Source organism: Crinia signifera, chromosome 2 (genome assembly GCF_055691185.1).
Source record: "Crinia signifera chromosome 2, ASM5569118v1, whole genome shotgun sequence".
Lineage (NCBI taxonomy): Eukaryota > Metazoa > Chordata > Amphibia > Anura > Myobatrachidae > Crinia > Crinia signifera.
In genome coordinates, this window is record NC_139218.1 from 347,665,359 (window position 1) to 347,690,535 (window position 25,177).

The window sequence follows — 25,177 nt, forward strand, 5'->3', positions numbered from 1 at the left end:
CCTCCTGCCCGGCTCCCTATGCAGCCTCCCCCTGCTCGGCTCTCTATTAGCCGGCATCCCCCGCCCGCTGATGACCCCCCCCCCAGCACGGCTCCCTCCTCCTGCAGCTCCCCGGGGACCGCATATGATAAATCCATGCGATTTATCATATGCAAACCTTGGCACATCAAGTGCCTAATCGTGTGTCCCCCTCCCGGGGAGCTGCAGGGTGAAATCAGGTCCGACTTGTCCTTAGGACAAGTCGGACTAATGTATGGGGGCCTTAAAGGTAATGCAAATGTTATGGGATACCTATTACCACCCCTAAAGCTTGACCAATTGTCTCTACACTTTGTTGGTGAAATTGTAGAAACATAAGGGAGTCTGTGGAAATCCAACAACTCTGTGATCCAAGCGACCTTACTACTTATGCTGCCCATACACTAGACCAGGCCTAGCCAACCTGTGGCTCTCCAGATGTTGGAAAAAAACAGATACCGGAGTAGCTGTTGGGGCGCCTGTATGGGTTGTGCAGCCAGCAGCAATCAGAAAAAGGTCAGTCCCTATAGAGAATCAAAAATTGTGTGGGTGTATATTGCGCTGAATTGATGGCAGAACAAGGTTTAAAAGTAATAATAATAACAATTACAGGTTGAGTATCCCTTATCCGAAATGCTCGGGACCACGAGCATTCTGGATAAGGGAATATTCCGGTTTTTGGAATAATTTTTTTTTAGCAATACTTACCTGCCCCTGGTGGGTCCCCGATGGCCCCTCGGCGTCCATGGAGTCCTCCGGCGTCCGCAGCAGGCCACCAGCACCGTCTCCAGCGGTCCCAGGAGTGCTTTGCGCAAGTTCCCAGGCGCGCCGGCGACGTCACCGGCGTGCGTGCGCACACTCGCACAAAGCACTCCTGGGACCGCTGGAGACGCCGGAGAGGATGCTGAAGGCCTGCCGTGGACGCCGGAGGACTTGGTAAGTATTAAAAGAGTGTTGGGGGGGATTTGAATTATTCCAAAAAAAACACGGTTTTTTGAATAATTCGGATACGGGATAACCGACCTGCAGCAGTGAAACGCGTTGGCACAGGCAACCAGCCACCTCCACCATTTGCTGCTGTTCCAGACATCACCCTTCCAGCCAGGAAACTTTCCCATTGAGATTACCAGCGGAGAACCAGACCAGGACTGACCATCTACCATCCATTCCAATATGGTACCATTCCATTCCAATATGGTACCAACCTTCTGAAGGAACGCCACCTATCTAAGGTACCCATCCATGGTCATATAGTGGATCCCTCACGGCTTCAGATATTCTAACCAAGAGGAACGTCATCCCCTCAATTTTGATTGGAGGAAGCATTACAGGGGCAACCACGTCCCAGTGTCTGGAGGACAAATCCACCGTCCGAATCTCCCTCTTTTCACCCACTTGTGAATAAGGTGATATTACCCAATACTGGACGCAGCTTTTTCAAAAATTCATTTACACATCCCTACATATATTACCCCATTGCAATTGCACCTATTTTATGGTGTTATATGTATTTAATAAATTGTTATTATTACTTTTAAACCTTGTTCTGCCATCAATTCAGCGCAATCTACACCCACACAATTTTTGCTCTCCAGATGTTGTCAAACCACAAATCCCATCACGCCGTGCCGCAGTTTTGCTATGAGTGTTAAAATTTGTAGTTTCACAACATCTGGAGAGCCACAGGTTGGCCTGTCCTGCACTAGAACAACTTTTTGGTTGGTTGGACTGAAATTCTGGAACTGGATGGAAGCAAATGACTAACAATTTGCTCAAAAACCCAGGAAAATGGACAAAAACATTCAGTCAAATTGTCTAAATCAAACAGCTTGAACTTCAGTGCCTTTTGGCAGCAAAGTAGGTACATTGGGCCAGATGTATCAAGCTTCAAAAAGTGATAAAGTGGAGAGTGATAAACAACTAGCCAAGCAGCTCCTACTTGTCATTTTTCAAACCCAGTCTGTAACATGGCAGGTAGAAGCTGATTGGCTGGCTGTTTATCACTCTTCATTTTATCACTTTCTGAAGCTTGATACATTTGCCTCTTTATCACTGGCCAATCAGCTGTTAACTGTCATTTATCAAACAGCATGTAACTTGACAGTTGGGAGCTGATTGGCCAGTAAAAGTACTAGTCACTTTATCACTTCACAAGCTTAATAAATCTGCCCCTGAATTACAAATTACACTTGCTCCCACCAAGTATTCGACTTTTATCCAACCAGTTGGGTGGGAAAAAAAACCTGTTTATTGTATGACCAGCATCACTCCAGAAGAATTCCAACTGCATCACTAGACAACACACAAAATGTGCAAATGTTAATAGTAACTTAATAAATTAGCTTCACCATGATATATAATAGAATAGTCATTTTTGCTGTTATATTTCTTTGAATATATGATCTGGGTTGTGTAAATGCTTCACTAATGTATCTCGTACCTTATCTTCTGAAATGTGGCCTAATTCCTATACAGTATTAAAACATCTATCCACATAATCCAAGAAGGAACTGACCAGGTCAGTAGCAGTCACACCATAGATTACCACCTCGCTATTTAGAAATCTAGTTTGATGTTTCATCTCAATATCTTTTTACCCCAACACATCACCACCATCATAGAATGAACACTGACCCCTGTGACAATGTAAACAGATGCGAATTACTACAAAATACCAACCTGTGTGAGGACCTGCATACGGGAAACACACACACGCTGCCTACAGAGACAGAGCATGCGGCTCACTGGTACACACAGCTTACGGTCACAGTAGCTCACACTTTCGGGTTATAAGCATCAGACCTGTACATAGACAATGCATTGATACCAGAGTGGCTTCTTTTGCCGGAGTCTTTGTGGATATGTGGAAGTGTAGGGTGTCTACACTTCCACATATCCACAAAGACTCCGGCAAAAGAAGCCACTCTGGTATCAATGCATTGTCTATGTACAGGTCTGATGCTTATAACCCGAAAACTGCCTTCTTTAGGCTGTTCACTTTCGCCCGATAAACAGGACTTCTAATTGGCCACTTTCTGAAGCAAAGCGATACCTCAGCAATCACAAAAAGGCCACAAAGCAAAAATGATCTTATAACTTGAGGGCACATTTGAGCCGCTGTTTCATTGTGTTTCCATTATGTGGGTGTGCAAATCCTTTATTAACACCATACTTGTGGTGCCTCCGATACATTGATAACATAAGTTCTTATTGCCTAACCATGTTTGGTGCCGGTAAGTTACAGTTAGCAGTGTATTTGAATCTTCTTGAAGCTTGGGACTGGTTATTATGATGGCCAAAGCTTTTCTGTTGTCCCCGTTTCATACTGGTTGAACTTCTGTCCTTTTTACAGTATCCAAATTTGTATAAAACGCAGAAAGTTGCAACAATGGGAGACTTTTTTTTTTTTAAACCTCACCAGGCAATGGCTAGCAGCAAGAAGTGCTGTATTCTAATTACTAGAACATATACAGCATAACATAATATATTAATGTCAGTGCTGGCAACTGTAGGTGCCCAAATGAAGAAACAATTACTCCACTGGGTGCCATCTAGAGTCAGCTGGAGTACAAAACCTTTGAATGTCCTCATAAAAGGTGAGGAGCAGCATCAGCCATATTTATATAGATTTTATATACACACACACACACATTTCTTTGTACATTCCTGGCATACCCTAAATCAGTGGTCTCCAACCTTTTTTGGGTCGGGAGCTACTCGCGACAAAATAAACCGCTCGAAGAGCTACTAAAGTAAAAAAAAATAAAAAATCTGCATAATATCCCAAAAAATGCCCTTTACACATAATGCCACAAACTGTAATGCCCCTGACACATTATGCCACACACTGCAATGCCCCAAAACATACCTCCCAACACTGGAGGCAGAGGAGAAGAGTTATCTGCGCGTGCCGTAGGCACGCGCCAAAAATTAGAAGTTTCAGCTACTACCGTGGAACTCCTGCGAGGCTACATCCCCCATTTTTTCCACACACACACACGATGCCCATTATACATATGCCCAACAACGTGATACTCCGTTATACAAATGCCCCACACCGTGATGCACCATTATACATATGCCCCACACCGTGATGCCCATTATACATATGTCACACACCGTGATGCCCATTATACATATGTCACACACCGTGATGCACCATGTTACATATGCCACACACCGTGATGCACCATGTTACATATGCCACACACCGTGATGCTCCATTATACATATGCCCCACACCAGGATGCTCCATTATACATATGCCCCACACCGGGATACTCCATTATACATATGCCCCATACCGGGATGCACCATTATACATATGCCCCACACCGTGATGCACCATTATACATATGCCACACACCGTGATGCACCATGTTACATGTGCCACACACCGTGATGCACCATGTTACATGTGCCCCAGAACTTTGAACTCCATTATACAAATGCCCCACACCGTGATGCTCAATTAACCATATGCCACACACCGTGATGCACCATGTTACATATGCCACACACCGTGATGCACCATGTTACATATGCCACACACTGTGATGCACCATGTTACATGTGCCCCAGAACTTTGAACTCCATTATACAAATGCCACACCGTGATGCTCAATTAAACATGTGCCACACACCGTGATGCTCCATTATACATATGCCACACCGTGATGCTCCATTATACATATGCCCCACACTTTGATGCTCATTAATTAATAATCATCCAGGTGTGTGGGGCATATGTCACACACATGATGTCACACACATGATGCACATTATTCAAATGCCCCACAGCGTGAAGCTCATTATTAATGAGCATCAAGGTGTGGGTCATTTCTATAATGGGCATCATGTGTGTGGCATCATGTGTGTGACATATGCCCCACACACCTTGATGATTATTAATTAATGAGAATCAAGGTGTGGGCCGGGGCATATGTTTAATGGGCATCCTGTGTGTGGCATATGTTTAATGATCAAACATAAACATATGCCACACACATGATGCCCATTTTACCTCAAGGCTCAAGCAGTAAAATTATTTATTACCTGTCGCAGGACTGATTTTCACGCAGGGCAGGCGTCTGTAAAAGCTGTGGCGCAGGACTCTGTGCAGGGCTGCAGGCTATGCTGCAAAAAGAGCGCAAATTCCTGCGCTGGGGACGTGCTGGGGACGTTATTGGGCGGCTACCTCCGGACCTAAGACCTCCTGCCGCAAAGCGAGGAGGTTACACACTGCCGTGCCATGAAGTCGGGTTCACACACTGCTGTCTGACCTCCTGCCGCCAAACAAGGAGGCGCATCGCGGCAGGTGGTCAGTGGGAATGAAAAGCTGCGCCGAGCTACCACATAACGGCAGGCGAGCTACCCGTCGCTCGCGAGCGACGGGTTGGCGATCGCTGCCCTAAATGATCAGATTTAATTGAGGCCAGACCAGCAGTATGCAATAGAATAAGATGGCTCTAAGGTGGAGTTGAGAAAATCACTCTTAAAATGATCACTATCCTGCAGTAAATTTCTATAAGTTCAAGTATGACTTTAGTCAAATTTAATTGGTGTAAAAACTTAGAGATTGGCTTCAACAACTGAATATCCAAAACAGCAAAAGAATACAGCTTTCCCAAATATTCTTGTGGGAATGTTGCAATCAGGAGTAAATCAAATGTAAAAGCCGGTAAAATATCAGCATATTTTAAAGGAACCAAGGTGGATTAGAAAAGGGCAAAATGACTTACTATAAACCAGGACCAATACACTGTAAGCCCATAGGCTGACAGTCCAGTATGATTTTCATGACATACTCCCTGAAATTCAGCAGAAAGGCTGCAATTGAATTTACAACAGCTTTCACTAGCACAGCAAATTTGTTTCATACAGTACATTGGTGAAAGCAGCCAATGATGGATGGTCAACCAAGCAATTATCTGCTAAACCTGGCCATACAGTGTCAGATAAATGTCCTGTCAGACCAACAGGAATTTTACTGGACAGCCTTGCACCCATCAGATATCATGCACATACATTATGATATATCTCAGTGTATGACCAAACAATATCTGGAATCCACGGGTAGGAGACATTTCCTCCACTGTGAATGAACAAGGCAAATTTCCATCTATTGGCTCCAGCAGACCATACACTGTACAATTCTCTGGACAGGCAACCGATATTGGGCCTAATTCAGACCTGTAAGCTAGGCTGCAATTATTTTCAAAACCATGCTGCTCTGCAGGTGTGGCAGATGTAACATGTGCAAAGATTTAGATTTGGGTGAGTCATTTTTTTTCTGTTTAGGGTAAGTACTGGCTGCTTTAATTTATATTTCACCCCACCCAAATCTAAAGGCCCATACACATTGGGACCCTGGTGCCCGTGCGGAGCGTTGTGCTTAAACAGAGGGTCAGTATGGTCATTAGCATAGTGTACAATGGGGCCAGTAGTGGAGTGGTTACAGAGGGTCAGTAATGTAGTTATGGGTATAGAAGAGTCAGTAGGGTAGCTGAGATTATAGAGAAGACTAATGTTGTTGCAGGTATAGAGGGGTCAGCAATGTACTTGCGGCTATAGAAATGCAGCAAAGCTTCAAGTAAGGCCCTAGGAGTAATCCCCCCCCCCCCTCAAAAGACCGAACTCTTTCAAAACCGCCAACACAGAACAGCAGAGAAATGCGTCAAGGCCTGCCCCGAGCGTCATTGCTGACTGTGACTGGTGGCTGGGGAAGCTCCGCGGAGGTGGGGGGGGGGGGGGGGGGGGGAGGTGGGGGGGACCTTCCAACATCCTGTGGTGGGTTTTGCTGGGGCAGGGGGGTTGGGGGCCGCACCAGCCCCCTTCACCTGCTTCCCAGGCAGCCTCCCGGTGTGCTGCCTGGACCCTAGTCCTCCTCCCTAGCAACAATGACTTCCCCTTTCTGGTGCAGAGAGGAGGAGCATTGGAGTCACTGCAACTGGAAGTGATGGAGACACGCCGGGACCCTCTCACCCAGTGCCGGTGGCTTTGCATATGGCAGAGCTGTTTTTGCGATACTAATCACATGTTAATACATATGCATTTAGTATTATTGCAATGCTGTTGTTCACTGTTAATACATCCCGCCCTAAATCTGGTTATATCTAGAACTTTAAAACAATTTGACAATGATACAGGCAAGTTCTAAATCATTTACACTTTGGTGAGCAGGTAATATATGCTATATAATGTGGCTCTTGTGTAGTCTAAATCAAATAGAAAAATAGTCTTGGCAGGCACAAGACTTTATAGTACAGATCTGTACTACATAGTCAAAACTGAAAGTGAATACTGTAACCAACCCAGATCCAGACACAGACGGAGTTCGAATAGAAAGTGAAATCTCACTGTGTGTACGCTCCATAAGAGCGATACTCAATTGTTTTAGATGGCGCCCATAGCTACTCAATTGTTACCATATTTGGGTTTGAACAGCTGGCAGCACCTGCATTTCACCTCACACCCCTCATCACTTTAGAAGGGAGATGAGGCGCAATAGAACAATTGAATATCTCCTTCTCAAATGTTTCCTATATGTGCGGGTCCACTGTCTCTCTAAAAGGGCCCTGCACATCTGCCATCTATTGTTTTCACAAACGCTGGGAAAAAAACGGAATGAAAATACAAAATTAATAGTAGTAGGTAAACCTTTCATTAGCATCAATTTTCTGCCAGTCGCAGTGCAGGGCAACAAAAAGTTACAATTTTTTGGTTTAATTAGGACTTTTCTCTGCCACCCAAAGGTTTATATAGGCCTACTTAACATGCTGTCATAAAGCGGATACAATTAAAGTACAATAACAATATTACCTCGACTACAATGTAAACTATCTTAAAAACACAGTAAATAGGAGTACAAGCATCTTTTTTACACAATCTACAATTTGAAAGCAGTATTTTATGTTTTTGACTCCCAAAAATACTGAATATATTATAAAGTGGGTAATTTTTTACTTTAAAAGTAAAAATGTTGATTCAGTTACAGTAAACAGTTAAGATTCAACCAAAAAGCTGACAGTATTATAGCCGATACACTGCAATGACTCAAAAGATAAACCACCTGTGTTTCATAGGGGGTTATTCTAGTTCACTCTTTCTGACAAATTCCTTCTTAGATGGACAAAACCATGTGCACTGCAGGTGGGGCAGATGTTACTTGTGCAGAGAGAATAAGATTTGGGTGGGGTTTTACTTCAAAGAAAGATCTATATTGGAGTGTAAAAATAAAGCAGCCAGTATTTACCCTGCACAGAAACAAAATATCTCACCCAAATCTAATTCTCTCTGCACATTTTACATCTGCCCCCCTGCAGTGCACATGGTTTTATCCATCTAAGAAGGATTTTGTCAGAAAGAGTGAAGTAGAATAAGGCCCATAGTGACAACACAATGGATCAATACAGTACTACCATGGCACCATGTAATATAAAGTTCTATATAGCCCCAAAAAAGCCAGAATGCAAATCTGAAATTAGCAGATGTACATCCTGGCTGACGCATAAGTGGAGTCTCCCTGTCTGGGCTGTGTAACCTTTATAGCTGGAATCCATGTGACTCCAGCACTTAAAAACATTGGACAGAAGCAGCCAGGATCAGGTGAACAAACTGCATTCCCTACAGTACTACCATACAGTAGTAATATTTGCTGTCGACATCCAAGCTGCTGATCCCACATCCCAAATGAATTCGCTTTCTAACTATCCTTTCACCACCATCCACTCTTCAGAACATGGGACCACACCACCTTCAGCTGCCATTCACATGACAGATTACGGTACAGTAAGATCTAGATCTCCTTCAGTTTTGTCAATTTTCCCATAATGCACTGGGTCCACGTATACCAGGGGGGGGGGGGGGGGGGAATATAAATCTGTGGTGAGCAAAGCGAGCCACCGTGCCCGAAGCATGTGAGCGTAAAGAGCCCACGAGGTTACAATGCAGCTAAAATAAAACAAACTAACCTACACCTACGTGAATTACAGATAAAACACAAAACGTTGTGAGGGCATCTAACAACTTCCGCCCTCACCAAACGTCACATCCTGTAATCAAAACTGAACGGGATCTAGTCTCTACCAAAAAAAAATAATAATAATAATAATGGCATCCTCTTCCTATAATCCAACATGATCACAGCCTGACATCGATTTACTATGATACCAGTCTGTCCTTTGGTACAAGACTGGGCGCTTGAGTGACAGCCCTCTCTCATCCCCACCTGGCCCAGCCCCCGTGAATGACACACTCATCCCCATTGACACAGCACTCACCTCCCTTCTTGATCCCTAACCAGGAACACCACTCATCCACTCTCCTTATCTTCAGTAATACAATGATGGTCTCTGGGCAAACAGACCATTACACATCCTTGACTAAGGTCCAGTGCGACACTGCGCTAATCCCATCCTGGACCCATAAGTGACACCACTCTGACCCCTTTTAGGGAGGTGTGACTGTGCATTGAAGCCACCCTGTGCTAAACCACCACCACTCATCACCTTCTGGGGATCGCAGACACCGTGATAATCACCAACTTATTTCCATGATACCACATTCAGCCCCAATCCTACTATTCTCACCCCCACCTGGGCTCCAACCAAGACACCACTCAGATACCCTCCTGGACCCCAGTGACACCATGCTTATCTTTTTCTGAGCTCCCAGACCATTACACATCGTTGAATGTGCATCAGTGTGAACCTGCTGCACTGATCCCACCCCGGGCCCAGGTGTGACCCTGCTATGCTGATCCCACCCTGGGCCCAGGCGTGACCCTGCTACGCTGATCCCACCCTGGGCCCAGGCGTGACCCTGCTACGCTGATCCCACCCTGGGCCCAGGCGTGACCCTGCTACGCTGATCCCACCCTGGGCCCAGGCGTGACCCTGCTACGCTGATCCCACCCTGGGCCCAGGCGTGACCCTGCTACGCTGATCCCACCCTGGGCCCAGGCGTGACCCTGCAACGCTGATCCCACCCCAAGCGTGACCCTGCAGCGCTGATCCCACCCTGGGCCCAGGAGTGACCCTGCTGTACCGATCCCACCCCGGGCCCAGGTGTGACCCTGCGGTGCTGATCCCATCCCAGAAGTGACCCTGCGGTGCTGATCCCATCCCAGACGTGCGGTGTTGATCCCACACTGGGCCCAGGCGTGACCCTGCGGTGCTGATCCCACCCCTGAAGTATAACACCACCACTTATCACATCCTGGGCCCAGGAACATTATGCTGATCTCTTTTTTGGGCATCCAGACAATAACACATTCGCAACCAGGTCCCTGTGTGACACCGGGCTGATCCCATCCTGAGCTATAATAGCAGCGCTCTCATCCCCTACTGGGCCCCGCAGACACCAGGCTAATCCCCGCCTGAGCCTCAATGACACAACACTATCCCCGCCTGGGCACCAGTGACACTGAGCTCATCCCATCCTGGGCCCCGGTGACACCACGCTGACACCAGGCCGGGCCCCGGTGACAGCACGCTGAATCCTCTCCTAGGACACGCCACATGACTGAGCACCGACACATCATTGTAATCCCAGCATGAGCTCTGGTACGAGGCCCTAATCTCTTGGACCGCAATCTGTTCCGGCTCCTGGCCTGGTGTAAGGCAGCGGTTCCCGGCAGGAAAGAGCGATTCCCCGGTACAGCACACAGAGGCCACCATGTTGGAGGCTGGAGGGGACAGCACAGGGGGGAGGCTGCCGCAGAGGAGAGCCCGGCTCCATCACACCCACCTCTACATCTCTGCCCTTGTTCTTGAAGCTTTTGATGCGGTGATTATCCAGGCCGGCGCTCTCCGCCATGGCGGCTGTCTCTAGTCTCGCTCTCCCCGTTACCGGCTGCGACACCACAACGACCGCGCGAGCCGCCGCACTCCCCCGCCCTGCGCGCGCTCGCCACGGAGGAGGAGGAGCCGGGGCGGGGCCGCTGACGTCACGGGGGAGGAAGAGATGCTGCTGCGTGACTGCGTCCGATGCGAGCGCTTGCCTCTGTCTGTGTGACTGTGGAGTGTGGCGCCGATTCTTGTCTCATGGAGGAGTTGTTCTGTCAGAGTGCGGTACCGTGGCCAGCGCGCCCCTGTCCCAGCGGCGCCGAGAGGCTACGCTGAATAGCGGGTTATAGGCAGAGGCATGTTTATTGTAAACGTTTAATAAAGTTGTTTTGGAAGGAGGAAAAAAAATCAACGGCATCCTGGCGACATTCCTTTGTGACGTTTAACATGACGGGCTGCCAGGGGAACGCTCCACAGACCCTGAGCCAGTGGAGCGGGCGTGAATGGATGCAGGACCAGCCCACTCTTGGGCTTTAAATTGACCACGCCCAAAATAATGGCCCCGCCCATTTGGTTGTCACCACCCCTCATGGCTGTTCCAAGAACAGGGCGGTAGTAGTTCTATATTGAGGCTGGTGACATTGGCAGATGGCCAGGGTAATACAGTAATACTGTGCTTGTAATCCCACTACACTGCATGCAAGGGCGACATTGCTTTCCCTATGGCCCTAATACACTACACCAAGGTATCGCCTACTAGCCCTGCTGCTTGCCATACTCCCTCAACTCACCTGGCACCTCCCCTGCGGCTGGAACGCATGCAACCCCATTCACTGAGTACGATACATCCTTGCTGCAGTGGTGACAATCTCGAGACAACGCACGGAACAGCGCATCAGATTAGAAATATAAGTGAATGACAATCAATTTGACACTTGTCACATGATTTATCTTCCCGATGCATCGAAAATGTTTTGAAAAGTGCCAAATTGTACTAGTGTATGCAGGGGCAAACGCAGGATTTTCAGAAGGGGGTTTCCAGAGGGGCGGAGCAAAGCACGGAGATGGACACTTAGGTGACCCAGTATATGCCGTTTAAGTTAAAGTATTATTATAGATAGACCAAATGTATATAAATAATAATATTAATATATATATACTGTATATATACATATATATATATATATATATATATATATATACATACAGGGGTGTCAACAGCAGTGTAAACCCCTGGGCATAACAATGTATTGGGGCCCCTACCGATCCTCCAGCGGTAGGGGTGGGGGAAGCTTTGATGTCCCTCTGGTGGTAGAGGGTATTATATCAACAGCTCAGCATGTAGGGCCTGGATCAGTAATTTCAGATGGTGGGAGATGAGGTGGGAGAAGGAGGCATTGGGCTGAATGAAGGGTCCCTGATACATAACTTCCAGGGTGGTAGAGGATGTTTAATATGCAGAGGAGGGGTGTATAGTGGAGTGGGCTTATTATTCATAATTTTATGGTGGGAGGACAGCTTGCTTGACTGCAGATATCTCCAGTTCCCGGAAATAGATTTCTTAGATTTTAATGGAATTAAAAACTAGAGAATCCCACCTACCAAATGGTATTGGGGACTAGGGGATCAGAGTTCAGGAGGCAGAGCAATCTGCCAACGAGTATATAAAACTACATACCAGTTGTGTGGAGCTGGAGCAGTAACCAGCTGCTGGAAGGCTGATATCTCTGGTTCTGGGAACAATAGAGACAAGCTACTAGTGTCCATCAAAGGGGAGACCTTTTAAAATATACCCTCAGAAAAACTCTAAGCCAGACAGAACCTGAAATATCTGACTGGGAAGAGCAATTAACAGGCTTGGATGGGGCCACTGCTTTGAAGTCAGATATCTCTGGTTCCCAAGGGCCGATTTTTAAAATTCTTGTACCCATGGAAAGAGGGGACCCTCAGCTTTCAGCCTAGGGTCATAAGACTCCTGTGGGGGTTTCTGGGTACTCAGAAACCCCCCCTGCGTGCGCTACTGGTATGGACACAATGGGTTAGATTTAATAGGATGAAAGATTCAGAAAATGAGAGATTTGGTAAGAAATCTCCAGTTTTTTTTAAAGCGGCAATCATTTACACTGCAAAATCAAACTGGTTTTGCAGTGTAAATGATTGCTGCTTTAAAAAAAACTGGAGATTTTTTTACCAACTCATCCTATTAAATCTCACCAATTTAGTCTATTATGTGAAAAATAATAGTATGAGAATTGTAAGGGGGAAGGAAAAAAATGGGCCATTCAAGGACATTCACAGAGTTGTCCTGAACTCACTGCTTTGATATCTTGGCTGTAAGCTTAGCAAGGGTGTAACTACCATAGGTGCAAGGGGTGCAGCTGCTATGGGGCCCAGAGCTGAAGGGGGCCCATCTTTGCTGTCTAGCTAACACTTACTATGGGGCCTACTAATATCTAGGTATGCCTCTGGTGCTTAGGGTCGTTGTCCTGCTGAAAGATGAACCGTCTCCCTATTCTGAGGTGAAGAGCGCTCTGGAGCAGGTTTTCATCCAGGATGTCTCTGTACATTGCTGCATTCATCTTTCCCTTTATCCTGACTAGTCTTCCAGTTCCTGCCGCTGAAAAACATCCCCACAGCATGATGCTGCCACTACCATGTTTCACTGTAGGGATGGTATTGACCTGGGGATGTGCAGCACCTGGTTTCCTCCAAACATGATGCCTGGCATTCACACAAAAGAGTTCAATCTTTTGTCTCATCGGACCAGAGAATTTTGTTTCTCATGGTCTAAAGGCCCCCATACATTAGGCCGACTTGTCCTAGGGACAAGTCGGACCCAATTTACCTGCGAGCCGCCCGGCAGCTCCCCGGGAGGCTCACATACAATTTGGCACTTGATGTGCCATTTTTACATGGGATAAATCGCATGCGATTTATCCCATGTAAAAAAAAACCCGGGGAGCTGCAGGGCGGTGAGCAGTAGTGGGGGCGGGCAGCGGCAGTAGTGGGGACGGGCAGCGGTGGTCGGGGCGGCCAGCGGCGGTGGTCGGGGCGGCCAGCGGCGGTAGTGGGGGCGGGCAGTGGCGACGGGCGGCGTTTGCGGTGAGTGCAGTGTACTTACACATAGCAGCAGCGGCGGGGACGGGACGTGCAGTGGCGGCTATTATATTTTTAAAATTCTTGTCAAATGACCGGCCGCTCTCTGATTGGCTGAGAGCTCTCCGGCCAATCAGAGAGCGGCCGGTCATTTGACAAGTATTTTAAAAATATAATAGCCGCCACTGCGCGTCCCGTCCCCGCCGCTGCTGCTATGTGTAAGTACACTGCGCTCACCGCACACGCCGCCCGTCCCCACCGCCGCTGCCCGCCCCCACCACTGCTGCCGCTGCCCGCCCCGACCACCGCTGCCGCTGGCCGCCCCCACTACTCCCCCGGTGTCTGTATGCATATGCCTGTCAGGTGGCAGGCATATGCATACAGGGAGGTCGGACGTGATCGTATGTACAGACCGTCCGACCTCCCTGATCCGGTCTGATGCGCACGGGACCGCGCATCGGATCGGATCAAATGTCACATACCTACGATTTTGGGCCGATTTCATCCGATTATCGGCACAAAGTGCCGAAATCGGATGAAATCGTCCCAAAATCGCATAGTGTATGGGGGCCTTTTGAGTCCTTCAGGTGTATTTTGGTAAACTCCAGGGGGGCTGCCATGTGCTTTTACTAAGGAGTGGCTTCCGTCGGGCCATACAGGCCTGATTGGTGGATTTCTGCAGAGATGGTTGGTCCTTCTGGAAGGTTCTCCTCTCTCCACAGAGCAATGCTGTAGCTCTGACAGAGTGACCATCAGGTTCATGGTCACTTCCCTGACTAGGGCCATTTTCTTCAGATGGCTCAGTTCAGCTCGACAGCCGTCCATTTCTAGGAAGAGTCCTGGTGGTTACATTTACGGATAGACTCGCAAGCTGTGAAATTCACAGAGTTGCGAGTCAACCAGAATAAGTGTGTGTGTAGAATTTTAAGGTAAAAAATAATTTTATTTCATTTTGGAATAATGCTGTAACATAACAAAATGTGGAAAAAGGGAAGTACTGTGAATACTTTCCAGATGCACTGTACATCCAACCAGTGGTGGCTTCTTATTTGTATGGCTGTGGGATCTGCATTGACTGCAGCCTCGAACAGGATTGCCTTAAAGCAACGCCCCCTTGCAGCGACTCACCTAATCTTTCTCACTGCCTGTCTATGCACCCCTCTCCTTCCATGCATTGATGGCTAATGTCCCTGGAAGACGGCACTTAAGTCCATTGCTGCTATTAACCCCAGTCCAACTTTTTTTTTTTTTGCAATTCAAACATTCTGGTTTAAATATTTAAATTAATTGTATTTTTTTTCTTATTTTTATTCAAAAATGGTCTACATTGAATGTTGAACGATGTTAATGTTCTTATTTTAAAGTGGCTCACCATTGGATCTGCTACTGGCGCTAAGACTGTTGAGCCTGATTAGACTGTTGAGCCTGATTAGGCTGGCTTCTAGGGACTTCATTGGCTGCAGCCTCTTGATGCCAGATAGCGCTGATGTGATAGCAGGCGAGTATCTTCCCATGGGTAACTCTCTCTCTGTTTCTGAAATCTGGACTGGCAGTCCCAGGGAAGAACACACCTCTCCCTGGGAGTGCTTCCAAGGAGACATCACTGGCAGTCCCTGCAGGTGGCATTGCTGCACTACCTGGGGCTTGCAGTCCGGCTCCTGCTGAATGATGTCTCAAGCACTAGGCGCAGTGCAGCACTATTACAGCACTGGACCACTAAGGGGCCAATTCAGGATCGCGTGTAGCCATCAGAATTCGGCCACAGCCCCAATGGTCGCGGTATTTCTGTGCATGAGCAAACCCCGGCACCAAGCAACTTTGGCGAGTTGCACACCTACCGGGCTGTTTGTTGCATCCACTTCGGCAGCATGCTTTGGGATGTGTTCATGTACATCCCCTTGCATGCTACCGGAGGGACTCGGGGGGGGTGGGGGGCCTTTCAGGACTTGCTAAGCAGCGGACAAACTGCTGCTTATATGTTCTCCATTCCGGAGACCTGCTTACCTTCAGTTATTATTCGAACTGTAATTTCTTTCTTTGATGGCCATATAGAGCATTTCTCATTGGTATATTCGGTACTTATGAGTTATCTGGGCGCCCGATTTTTTGATTGTATGCCTTAAGTTAAGGCATACAATCAGATGCGATGCGATATCGCATCGCATCGCATCGCATGCGACCATCGGATGCGATGACCCGATTTTTCCATAGGAATCAATGTTAAAATGGACAGAGTCCATTTTAACATGGAATTCAATGGGAAAAAGGGGTCCTCTTCATACCCCTACTATCCAAGTGGGCATGGAGTTGGATATAAACCTGTGGCGAGCGTAGCGAGCCACCGAGCCCGAAGCGTGGCGAGCGAAGCGCGCCCCGCGAGGGGACGGTATTCTATGTCCCCTCGCGGGGCTCGCTACGCTCGCCACGCTTCGGGCTCGGTGGCTCGCTACGCTCGCCACAGGTTTATATCCAACTCCATGCCCACTTGGATAGTAGGGGTATGAAAAGGACCCCTTTTTCCCATTGAATTCCATGTTAAAATGGACTCTGTCCATTTTAACATTGATTCCTATGGAAAAATCGGGTCATCGCATCGCATCGCATCGCATCCGATGGTCGCATGCGATGCGATGCGATGTGCCCGATCCGACCCGATTTAGAAATCGGGCGCCCGGATAACTCATAAGTACCGTATATTCCCCTCTGGATTCCACAGAGATAAGTGCCTTTTCTATATTTTTGTACCATTATGGTTGTTATGCCTAAGTGGCATTGTTCATTGTCGCTTTGTTTTGTGCTTTTGTGTGGTGTGTTTTGTGTTTATTGTGGATGCCAGATTCCAGAGGACGGCGTGGCCACGTGCTGCTTCTGCCTGAAGCTCCTGCAGGTGGCTTGGCAACCAGGGGCGCCAGGTGATGGCAGCGCTCATCACTTCCCCTGCTAAGTGGTTGCCGAGCATCGCAGGGATGCCAGGCCAGTGCACCAGGCCACATCTGGTAATCAGGGCCAGGGGGCTTGGCGGGCTACTCTCTTGGTGATTGGCCTTACAGGCCTTTTGAAGGGAGTTAGCCCAGCACAGCCCTGCCAGTAATAGCTTCAGATTGAGCTAGCCACCTGCCATCCTGACAGCTTTATCAAGGCTCCTGCTTGCTTCGGTTCCTAGTTCCTGGAGTGTTCGCCAAGCAGCTCAGGTCCTGTTCTGGTGCCATATGTTCTCCGTTCTGGAGACCTGGTTACCTTCAGTTATTATTCGAACTGTAATTTCTTTCTTTGATGGCCATATAGAGCATTTCTCATATGTATTTTTCCCTCTGGATTCCACAGAGATAACTGCAGTATTGTGCCTCTTCTTTATTTTTGTACCATTAGGGTTGTTATGCCTAAGTGGCATTGTTCATTGTCGCTTCGTGTGGTTTTGTGCTTTTGTGTGGTGTGTTTATTGTGTGGTGTTATATTCTTAGGTTGCCTGTGGTTTTGTGATTAGACTGCTTATGCAATTAGTTTGCACTCTTGTTTGTTTATGGTGGGTTGCCGTTAGTACTAACTTCAGTTTCAGTCAGGTTCCCTTAGCTAGCTTTCCTTTTTTTGCTTTCATAAAAGATCTCTGGCGCTATTTAAGACCCAATTTAAGAGTTGGGGCATACCTAATTCTTCCCTCCGAACGCTGTTATTGTAGGTGAAAATCTAGCCTTGCAGGTGCCAGCCATATTTTGGAGAGGTCAACCGAGGTAGAGTAGGGTTTTATGGCCGTCCCAAACAGCGGTCATGGCTGTGGGTTCACACCCAAACCATAACAACCAGCAGGGCACTCTTACTCCAGGTTCTTCCCTCACTTATACATTTATACTATAATTTTCTTCCCTCTGCCAATAAATGCATAAAACCATTGGAAGCCTGTTTACTCATTTGGGTTCCGCAGCAATGTGTATAAACCTTGTCTATGTCCTACATTGTTTATTACTATAAGTATTTTTGTCTTGTTTGTTCAGATTCTGTTTATGTACTACTTAGGCACTGCAGACCCCTTTTGGCACCATATATGTGTGTCTATAGGGCGTTGTGTGTGTTGGTGTGGCTAAAGAGTAGTGTGTGCAGTAAGAGACCAGCAAGTGACATGTGACCTATCAAATACCTCCCCCCACCCAATACGGGACATTGCTGCCCACAGGTGGAACAGTTGGGATGTATGCTTCCAGGCATCTGTGATAGAATCCAATTACAACAGCTATTCAAGAAGGGCAGGGCTCTGATTCCTTGCCTTCCTGTGGTGAAAAAAGGAGTGAAACCTTGGAGTGTTAACAGAGAGAAAGGAATATGTAGGCTAAGAGGTTCATTTCAATCAGCAAAAAGCCAACGGACACAACATGCTGAGGGCCGATGAGAACCTTATTTCATGAGGTCTCATTCATATGGCCAGTAAATGGCCCCCATATATTAGAATTTTTTGCACAATTTCAGCCGATTACAACCAATCAGATCGATATATCATCTGCAAAGTGCCCAGACCGGGGAGTGGTCATATGAAACTAGACGAGTGGTTACGTGACAATAGGGGCATGGCCACATTATGCCACACACCATAATGAATCTTACACATTATACCACATGCCATTATGCGCCACATGGTAATGCCCATTACACATTATGTCCCACACCATAATGCCCACTTCACATTATGCCCCACACTGTAATGCCCATTACACATGATGCAACACACCTTGATGCCCATTAGATATAATGCCACATAAGTGCCACTTACCCACATGCTCATTGCTAGAAGTTTCTTTCTCAATGCTATGGTCTTAATGCTCGATGCCAGGGGGTTTCATGCTCGTTGCCATGGGGGATTACATGTTCATTGTCATGGGGATTTCATGTTTATTGCCACAGGAGAGTGAGGCTCATGGTGACAGCCGCGAGCCCAGCAGAATGGAAGTGATGTTACAGCCAGGCAGAGAGCGGCGGGCTGCCCGGCTGTCTTCTGAGCAGGTCCTTGGCTTTTTGAAATATCGCGCCGGGTCGACAGCCAATAGGCGCTGCTCCTGATTGGCTGCCGGGCTGCGAGCTCCTATTGACTGGTGACCCGGTGCGGTATTTCAAATAGCCGTGGACCTGCTCAGAAGACAGCCGGGCAGCCCAAGGCTCTCCCCTCGGCTGTCACATCGCTTTTGTTCTGCGAGCTGGCGTGTAAAAGCAGCGGCTGTGGGTTGGGGGGAAGTAGTACAGCGTACCTGCAATATATTTCTTACAGGTACGCCGTACCCGCAATATATTTCTTACAGGTACGCCGTACCCCCTTACTTGCACCCCTGGTACTATATGTAGGGGGTGAGCCCTCAACTGTGCACCTCCAACAAATATTACAGCTATTGATATTATTCTGTCTAGAGGGAACAGTACTAATGGTACATGAGCTTACATGTGTACTCTTTCATACCTCCCACACATAGACGTGTATCTTATTATTGAACTATGCAGCTGAGTGGGAATTGTGCTAATGACTAGGTCTGTGCATGCAGTGATTGGTGGAGCGGCAGCAACTGGGACCCTTCTACAAAACAGGGGCACATTGCCCCCATTTTGTAGGTATGCCGGGCTCAGGGTCAAACATGCTTCCTGGACTCAGCACCAGAGTTCCGACAGTCTGCAAGAGTAAGCTTCAGCTTGCACAGATGGCCAATGATCGTGATGGAAGGAATAGTCTTTTTCCCACAGATGCTTCCTGCAGCATATCTGATACCAATCATATCAGAATCAGACCCCTTGTCCATTTGTTACTGCAGAGGGGGCAGGTACAGGCAGGGTCATAACTAGGGTGGTGTGGAGTGTGCCCTGCACATAGCACTGCAGGGTAGGGGCTTCTGTTGGTGGCACTTGTCAATTATTAGTTTTAATTACTTTCATATTTAGCTTCCCTATTCTTTGAAGCCTGGCATCTCCTGAACGCCCTGGTTTCCTTTCCACCACTAATAGCTGTACAGCATTCATGAACATAATTACCTTTATTAACTTTCAAAATGCTGACATACCCAGGATTTGAACCCATAGCTTGTGACATTGCCATCATACACTCTATTCATTAAGCTATCTTACCCTGCACAGAAAGCTGGAGAATAATAACTATTTGAAGCTCACCTTGTACTTTGGCCCTTATTCTGGTTCACTTGCAAAGGCAAATTTCTTCTCAAATGGACAAAACCATGTGCACTGCAGGTGGGGCAGATTTAACTTGTGCAGAGAGAATTTGATTTGGGTGCGGTTTTACTTCAAAGTGAGATCTATATTGCAGTGTAAAAATAAAGCAGTCCGTATTTTCCCTGCACAGAAACAAAATAACTCATCAAAATATAACACTCTCTACACATGTAACATCTGCCCCACCTGCAGTGCACATGGTTGTGTCCATTTGAAAAGGAATTTGCCTTTGCAAGTGAACCAGAATAAGGGCCTTTGTGAAAAAATAATTAGCATTGTAACTGAGCATATCTATGTGGTGTGTGGCTGCAAGATACTGGATGTGTTCTTACAAAGTACAAGTAACTTCATAAAGTTAGAAATATCTTAGCTCTTGGCAGTATACTGAAATGTGCGATTTAATAAAGGTTCCATAACAAGTGTGTGTAATATATATATATATATATTGGGGGAATCCGCACTCACGGCCAGCCCTTGTCAACGTTTGGGGTGCTCCACTTAAGTAAACATCCAGCGATGTTCCCAATATATCCCAGGTGTAGAGCCAGAAACAGATCCACAAGGAGCACTCACCAATAAGACCAATAGTAATTTAATGGTACTTGCTTGTTAAGAGATACATATATATATATAGGTTCAAGAAGACGTGCAGCACTCCAAACTCGTAAATCCAAAATCTTTATTACAACGTTTCAATATCACAACGATATTTTCATCAGGTCTAATATGTGCAACATACAAACACAATTTAAATACCCTTACGGGAATTGCTGGTGGGGAAGCGTGCACGCAGCGTCGACTTGCGTCAGCGCCGCGTCACCCGCCCCCCCAGACAACACCTCCTCACCACAATTGTTACATCACCATGGCAACACAATAGTAAACATATGTATATCAAACGACCTTTTACAATCAAAAGAATACAGACACAAAAAAATACAAAAGTTCAAAAAGTCACAAACAACATACTTTCAATGGATGGGTATGATATTACTATTGTCAGTGGTTACTCATTTGATATTACTTAATATAGTTATGCAAGGAGAGCAGTTATACCTGACTGTTCATTTAACCCATTCGGTGTCAGCGTTCCCAACCAGGCAATCCAGTGGGCTTCACATTTCAATAGCGCAAGCTTTCTGTTACCTCCTCGTATCGATAGTGGAATAAAATCAATCATCCTATATCTAATGGTAGACACGTTGTGTCTCGCAGTGGCAAAATGTCTTGCTACCGGTTGTTCACTTGTCCCTGAGCTAATAGCACTCTTAACAATTGTGGTGAAGAGGTGTTGTCTACGGGGGCGGGTGACGCGGCGCTGACGCAAGTCGACGCTGCGTGCACGCTTCCCCGCCAGCAATTCCCGTAAGGGTATTTAAATCGTGTTTGTATGTTGCACATATTAGACCTGATGAAAATATCATTGTGATATTGAAACGTTGTAATAAAGATTTTGGATTTACGAGTTTGGAGTGCTACACGTCTTCTTGAACCTACATATCCCCATCTGTGCGGGCACCCAACACAGCAACGTGGACGGTGGTTGTGCCGGGCCCCTTGGACTTTTGTATATGCGGACAGCTGACTGACATCAGTAACCGCTGCCCTGGCACCCCCAATGTGAGTTATCGATTTTATACCAGGGAAATTGCTTGTGAGTAAGGACTTGTATTTTGTCCTCCACTGATTCGAGTGGCTATCCATCAGCCGGTTGGTTCGGCATACTAATGGATGAAGTGAGAGCAGATGATACCGCTGCGACTGGATACCAACGGACCACATATAATGTGGGAGATACATTTACCTTCGTGGTCAACGAAGTGGAATCCATCCTGTATGACAGTGAGTTGGAAGGGTTATCAGAAGCAACCCCATTTGACGAATTATACCGTGACCTATTGAAATTAAGAAAGCGTGAGACTGATTATTTTTATCATGGACTATCGTTGAGTGATTATTATCGGGCTAAAAAAATCCCTTGTGGACTGAGGGTAAAGAACTCTCCCACCATCGGCAAACACAATCCAATGTTTTGTCAAAAATGGGTAGGAATTGCCAACAAGTGTGCCTTTGATTGGATGCTACTAATCATTGAACATTCCACAAAGGAAGTAAATATATGTAATGAAAAAATGGTGGTGTTTGATACCTTGCATAAAGCTAGTCTTGTGAGCGATAAAACAACCGACTGGTATGAAAAACTGAATTCCCAAATTCAAATCTATAAACGTGAATTAATCAAGTTCAAAAAAGACAAGCGGGCAAAAGTGGAACTCGAAAATGAGTTAAATGCAGTTTATCTGTGGACAGTACCCCATCGGGAAGGTGAACCCCGTAAACCATTCTTCAGACGCAATAGGGGCAGGTTCCAGCCTGATGACCCATCCTCCACTGAGTTCAACTCCTCTGGAAGCGAGACCACTGACCCAAGTACCAACAAAAAGAAAATCCCTTTAGGGGTAAAGACAAGGAGACAAATTGCCGCACCCGCAAATTCACCAGGCGCGGAGGGCAGCACCGTCGCAAAGGCACGTGGAAGAAAACCCCCGAAAGATCAGAAGAGCTAGTTTTGAATTTATCCTCATATGATTTGTCACCTGCAGAAACAAAAGTGTTGTATAAGGGTTTATCGTTTATACCGTCAGCAAGATTTAATCAACTTGAATGGGATGTCGACAGTCACAGTTTGGGTCGACAATTACGGCTAAAAGAACATTTTCATAAAACTAATGCCCAAGTGATCTCTACACCAACGGAAGACCCTTTACCTGTGCAATTAAAGAAGATTTTACCCCGGTCAACATTCGACCCTCAGTCGTTCAATCCATCAATTCGGACATTTGCTAGGATGGTGAACACTGAGGTACAGACTATTACCAAACAACAGTCTTGCACACAATTGTCACCCCTCCGGAATAACTTGAACAAGAACGAGAGAGATCTTCTAAAGAACTTATCTTCTAATGCTTCCTTGGTGTTCCCCTCCGCTGATAAAGGCGGAGCGCTGGTCATTCAGGACATTGAGCAATACCACATTCAGGTAATGATACACCTGAATGATGAACTAACATATTCTAAATTGTCTGGTGACCCTACTGTGACATTTTCTAGAGAGTTGCATACTATTTTACAACAGGCTGTTGATATTGATATAATTTCCAAACAAGTGATGCAGGCACTGATTCCAGCACATCCTATTGTGCCGTTATTTTACTGTATACCCAAGGTACACAAGTGCCTTAGAGATCCTCCTGGCAGACCCATTGTGGCTGCCAGGGGATCTCTGATGCAACCAGTGTCCATTTATTTAGACAGCCTGATGCAGCCCTGTATACAGGGACACAACAGATATCTGCTTGACACCAACTCTCTATTAAGAAAACTAATGACATTTGTATGTTTTCTATCGATGTTTCTGCCTTGTACACATCGATTCCCCACCCAATGGGTCTTTCTGCATTAAAACATTTCTTGACAGGTAATCCCCTATACAAGGGCCCTGATATCAGACTAATCATCGGATTGATGGAGATGGTGCTGACCAAAAATTATTTTCTAAATGATAATAAATTCTTTCTGCAATCAATCGGGGTTGCTATGGGGGCGGCGGTAGCCCCCTCATATGCAAACATTTTTATGTTTGAGTTTGAGCAGAGTGTGTTTTTCGATGTTCCGATGATTGCCGATGGAATTATTAGTTATCATAGATACATCGATGATATTTTGATTTTTACTTTACTCAGTCCTCAGATTAAATCCAGTGATGACAGTCTGAGAATGCCGTGGGTAACCACATACACACAATCCAGCCCAGAAATTGCGAGAGTGGTTCAGAAGCATTGGCCCCTAGTGCAGTCAGACAAAGACTTAGGATTACAGACTACTAAATTAATGCCTAGCTATAGGCGATCCAAGAATTTGAGGAGCATGTTGGTGAAATCAGACGCTGCTCCTAGTAATATGACTGTCAGTAGAAGAAATTGGGGTTGTATTAGATGTACCTGTACGTCATGTAAATTTATGTTACCGGGATCGTCATTTAACCACCCACGCACTGGTCAAGTGATTGACATCAAACACACTCTGACCTGTAATTCTTGCTACACGGTGTACCAGATCATTTGTCCCTGCGGCCTTTCCTATATAGGGAAAACGGAGCGGCCATTCAAGGATAGAATGGGCGCGCACCGTTCCGCCATTAAGAGTGCTATTGGCTCAGGGACAAGTGAACAACTGGTAGCAAGACATTTTGCTACTGCGAGTCACAACGTGTCTACCATTAGATATAGGATGATTGATTTTATTTCACTATCGATACGAGGAGGTAACAGAAAGCTTGCACTATTGAAATGTGAAGCCCGCTGGATTGCCCGGTTGGGAACGCTGGCACCGAATGGGTTAAATGAACAGTCAGGTATAACTGCTCTCCTTGCATAACTATATTAAGTAATATCAAATGAGTAACCACTGACAATAGTAATATCATACCCATCCATTGAAAGTATGTTGTTTGTGACTTTTTGAACTTTTGTATTTTTTTTGTGTATGTATTGTTTTGATTGTAAAAGGTCGTTTGATATACATATGTTTACTATTGTGTTGCCATGGTGATGTAACAATTGGGGTGAGGAGGTGTTGTCTAGGGGGGCGGGTGACGCGGCGCTGACGCAAGTCGACGCTGCGTGCACGCTTCCCCGCCAGCAATTCCCGTAAGGGTATTTAAATCGTGTTTGTATGTTGCACATAGTGGGGCAGATGTATTAAGCCTGGTGAAGAGATAAACTGGAGATAAAGTGGAAGGAGATAATGCACCAGCCAATCAGCTGTGTTTGAAATATGACAGTTGGACGTTGATTGGCTGGTGTGTTAACTCCTTCCACTTTATCTCCAGTTTATCTCTTCGCCAGGCTTAATACATCTGCCCCATTAGACCTGATGAAAATATCATTGTGATATTGAAACGTTGTAATAAAGATTTTGGATTTACGAGTTTGGAGTGCTGCACGTCTTATTGAACCTACGTATCCCCATCTGTGCGGGCACCCAACACAGCAACGTGGACGTTGGTTGTGCCGGGCCCC

General features: G+C 46.3%; 1 protein-coding gene across 2 annotated transcripts in view; it reads right to left on the minus strand.

Annotated features, from left to right (window-relative positions):
• Positions 1-11,163, minus strand: part of KPNA3 (karyopherin subunit alpha 3) — a 52,658-nt gene extending 41,495 nt beyond the window's left edge. Inside the window, exon 1 of one of the 2 annotated variants that reach the window (XM_083169692.1) lies at positions 10,768-11,163. In XM_083169692.1, coding sequence (XP_083025818.1) covers positions 10,768-10,836 — 69 coding nt within the window. In that variant the 5' untranslated portion in view covers positions 10,837-11,163. The remainder of the gene's footprint in view (positions 1-10,767) is intronic. The other variant, XM_083169693.1, reaches the window with a different exon arrangement.
• Positions 11,164-25,177: the final 14,014 nt, after the last annotated feature.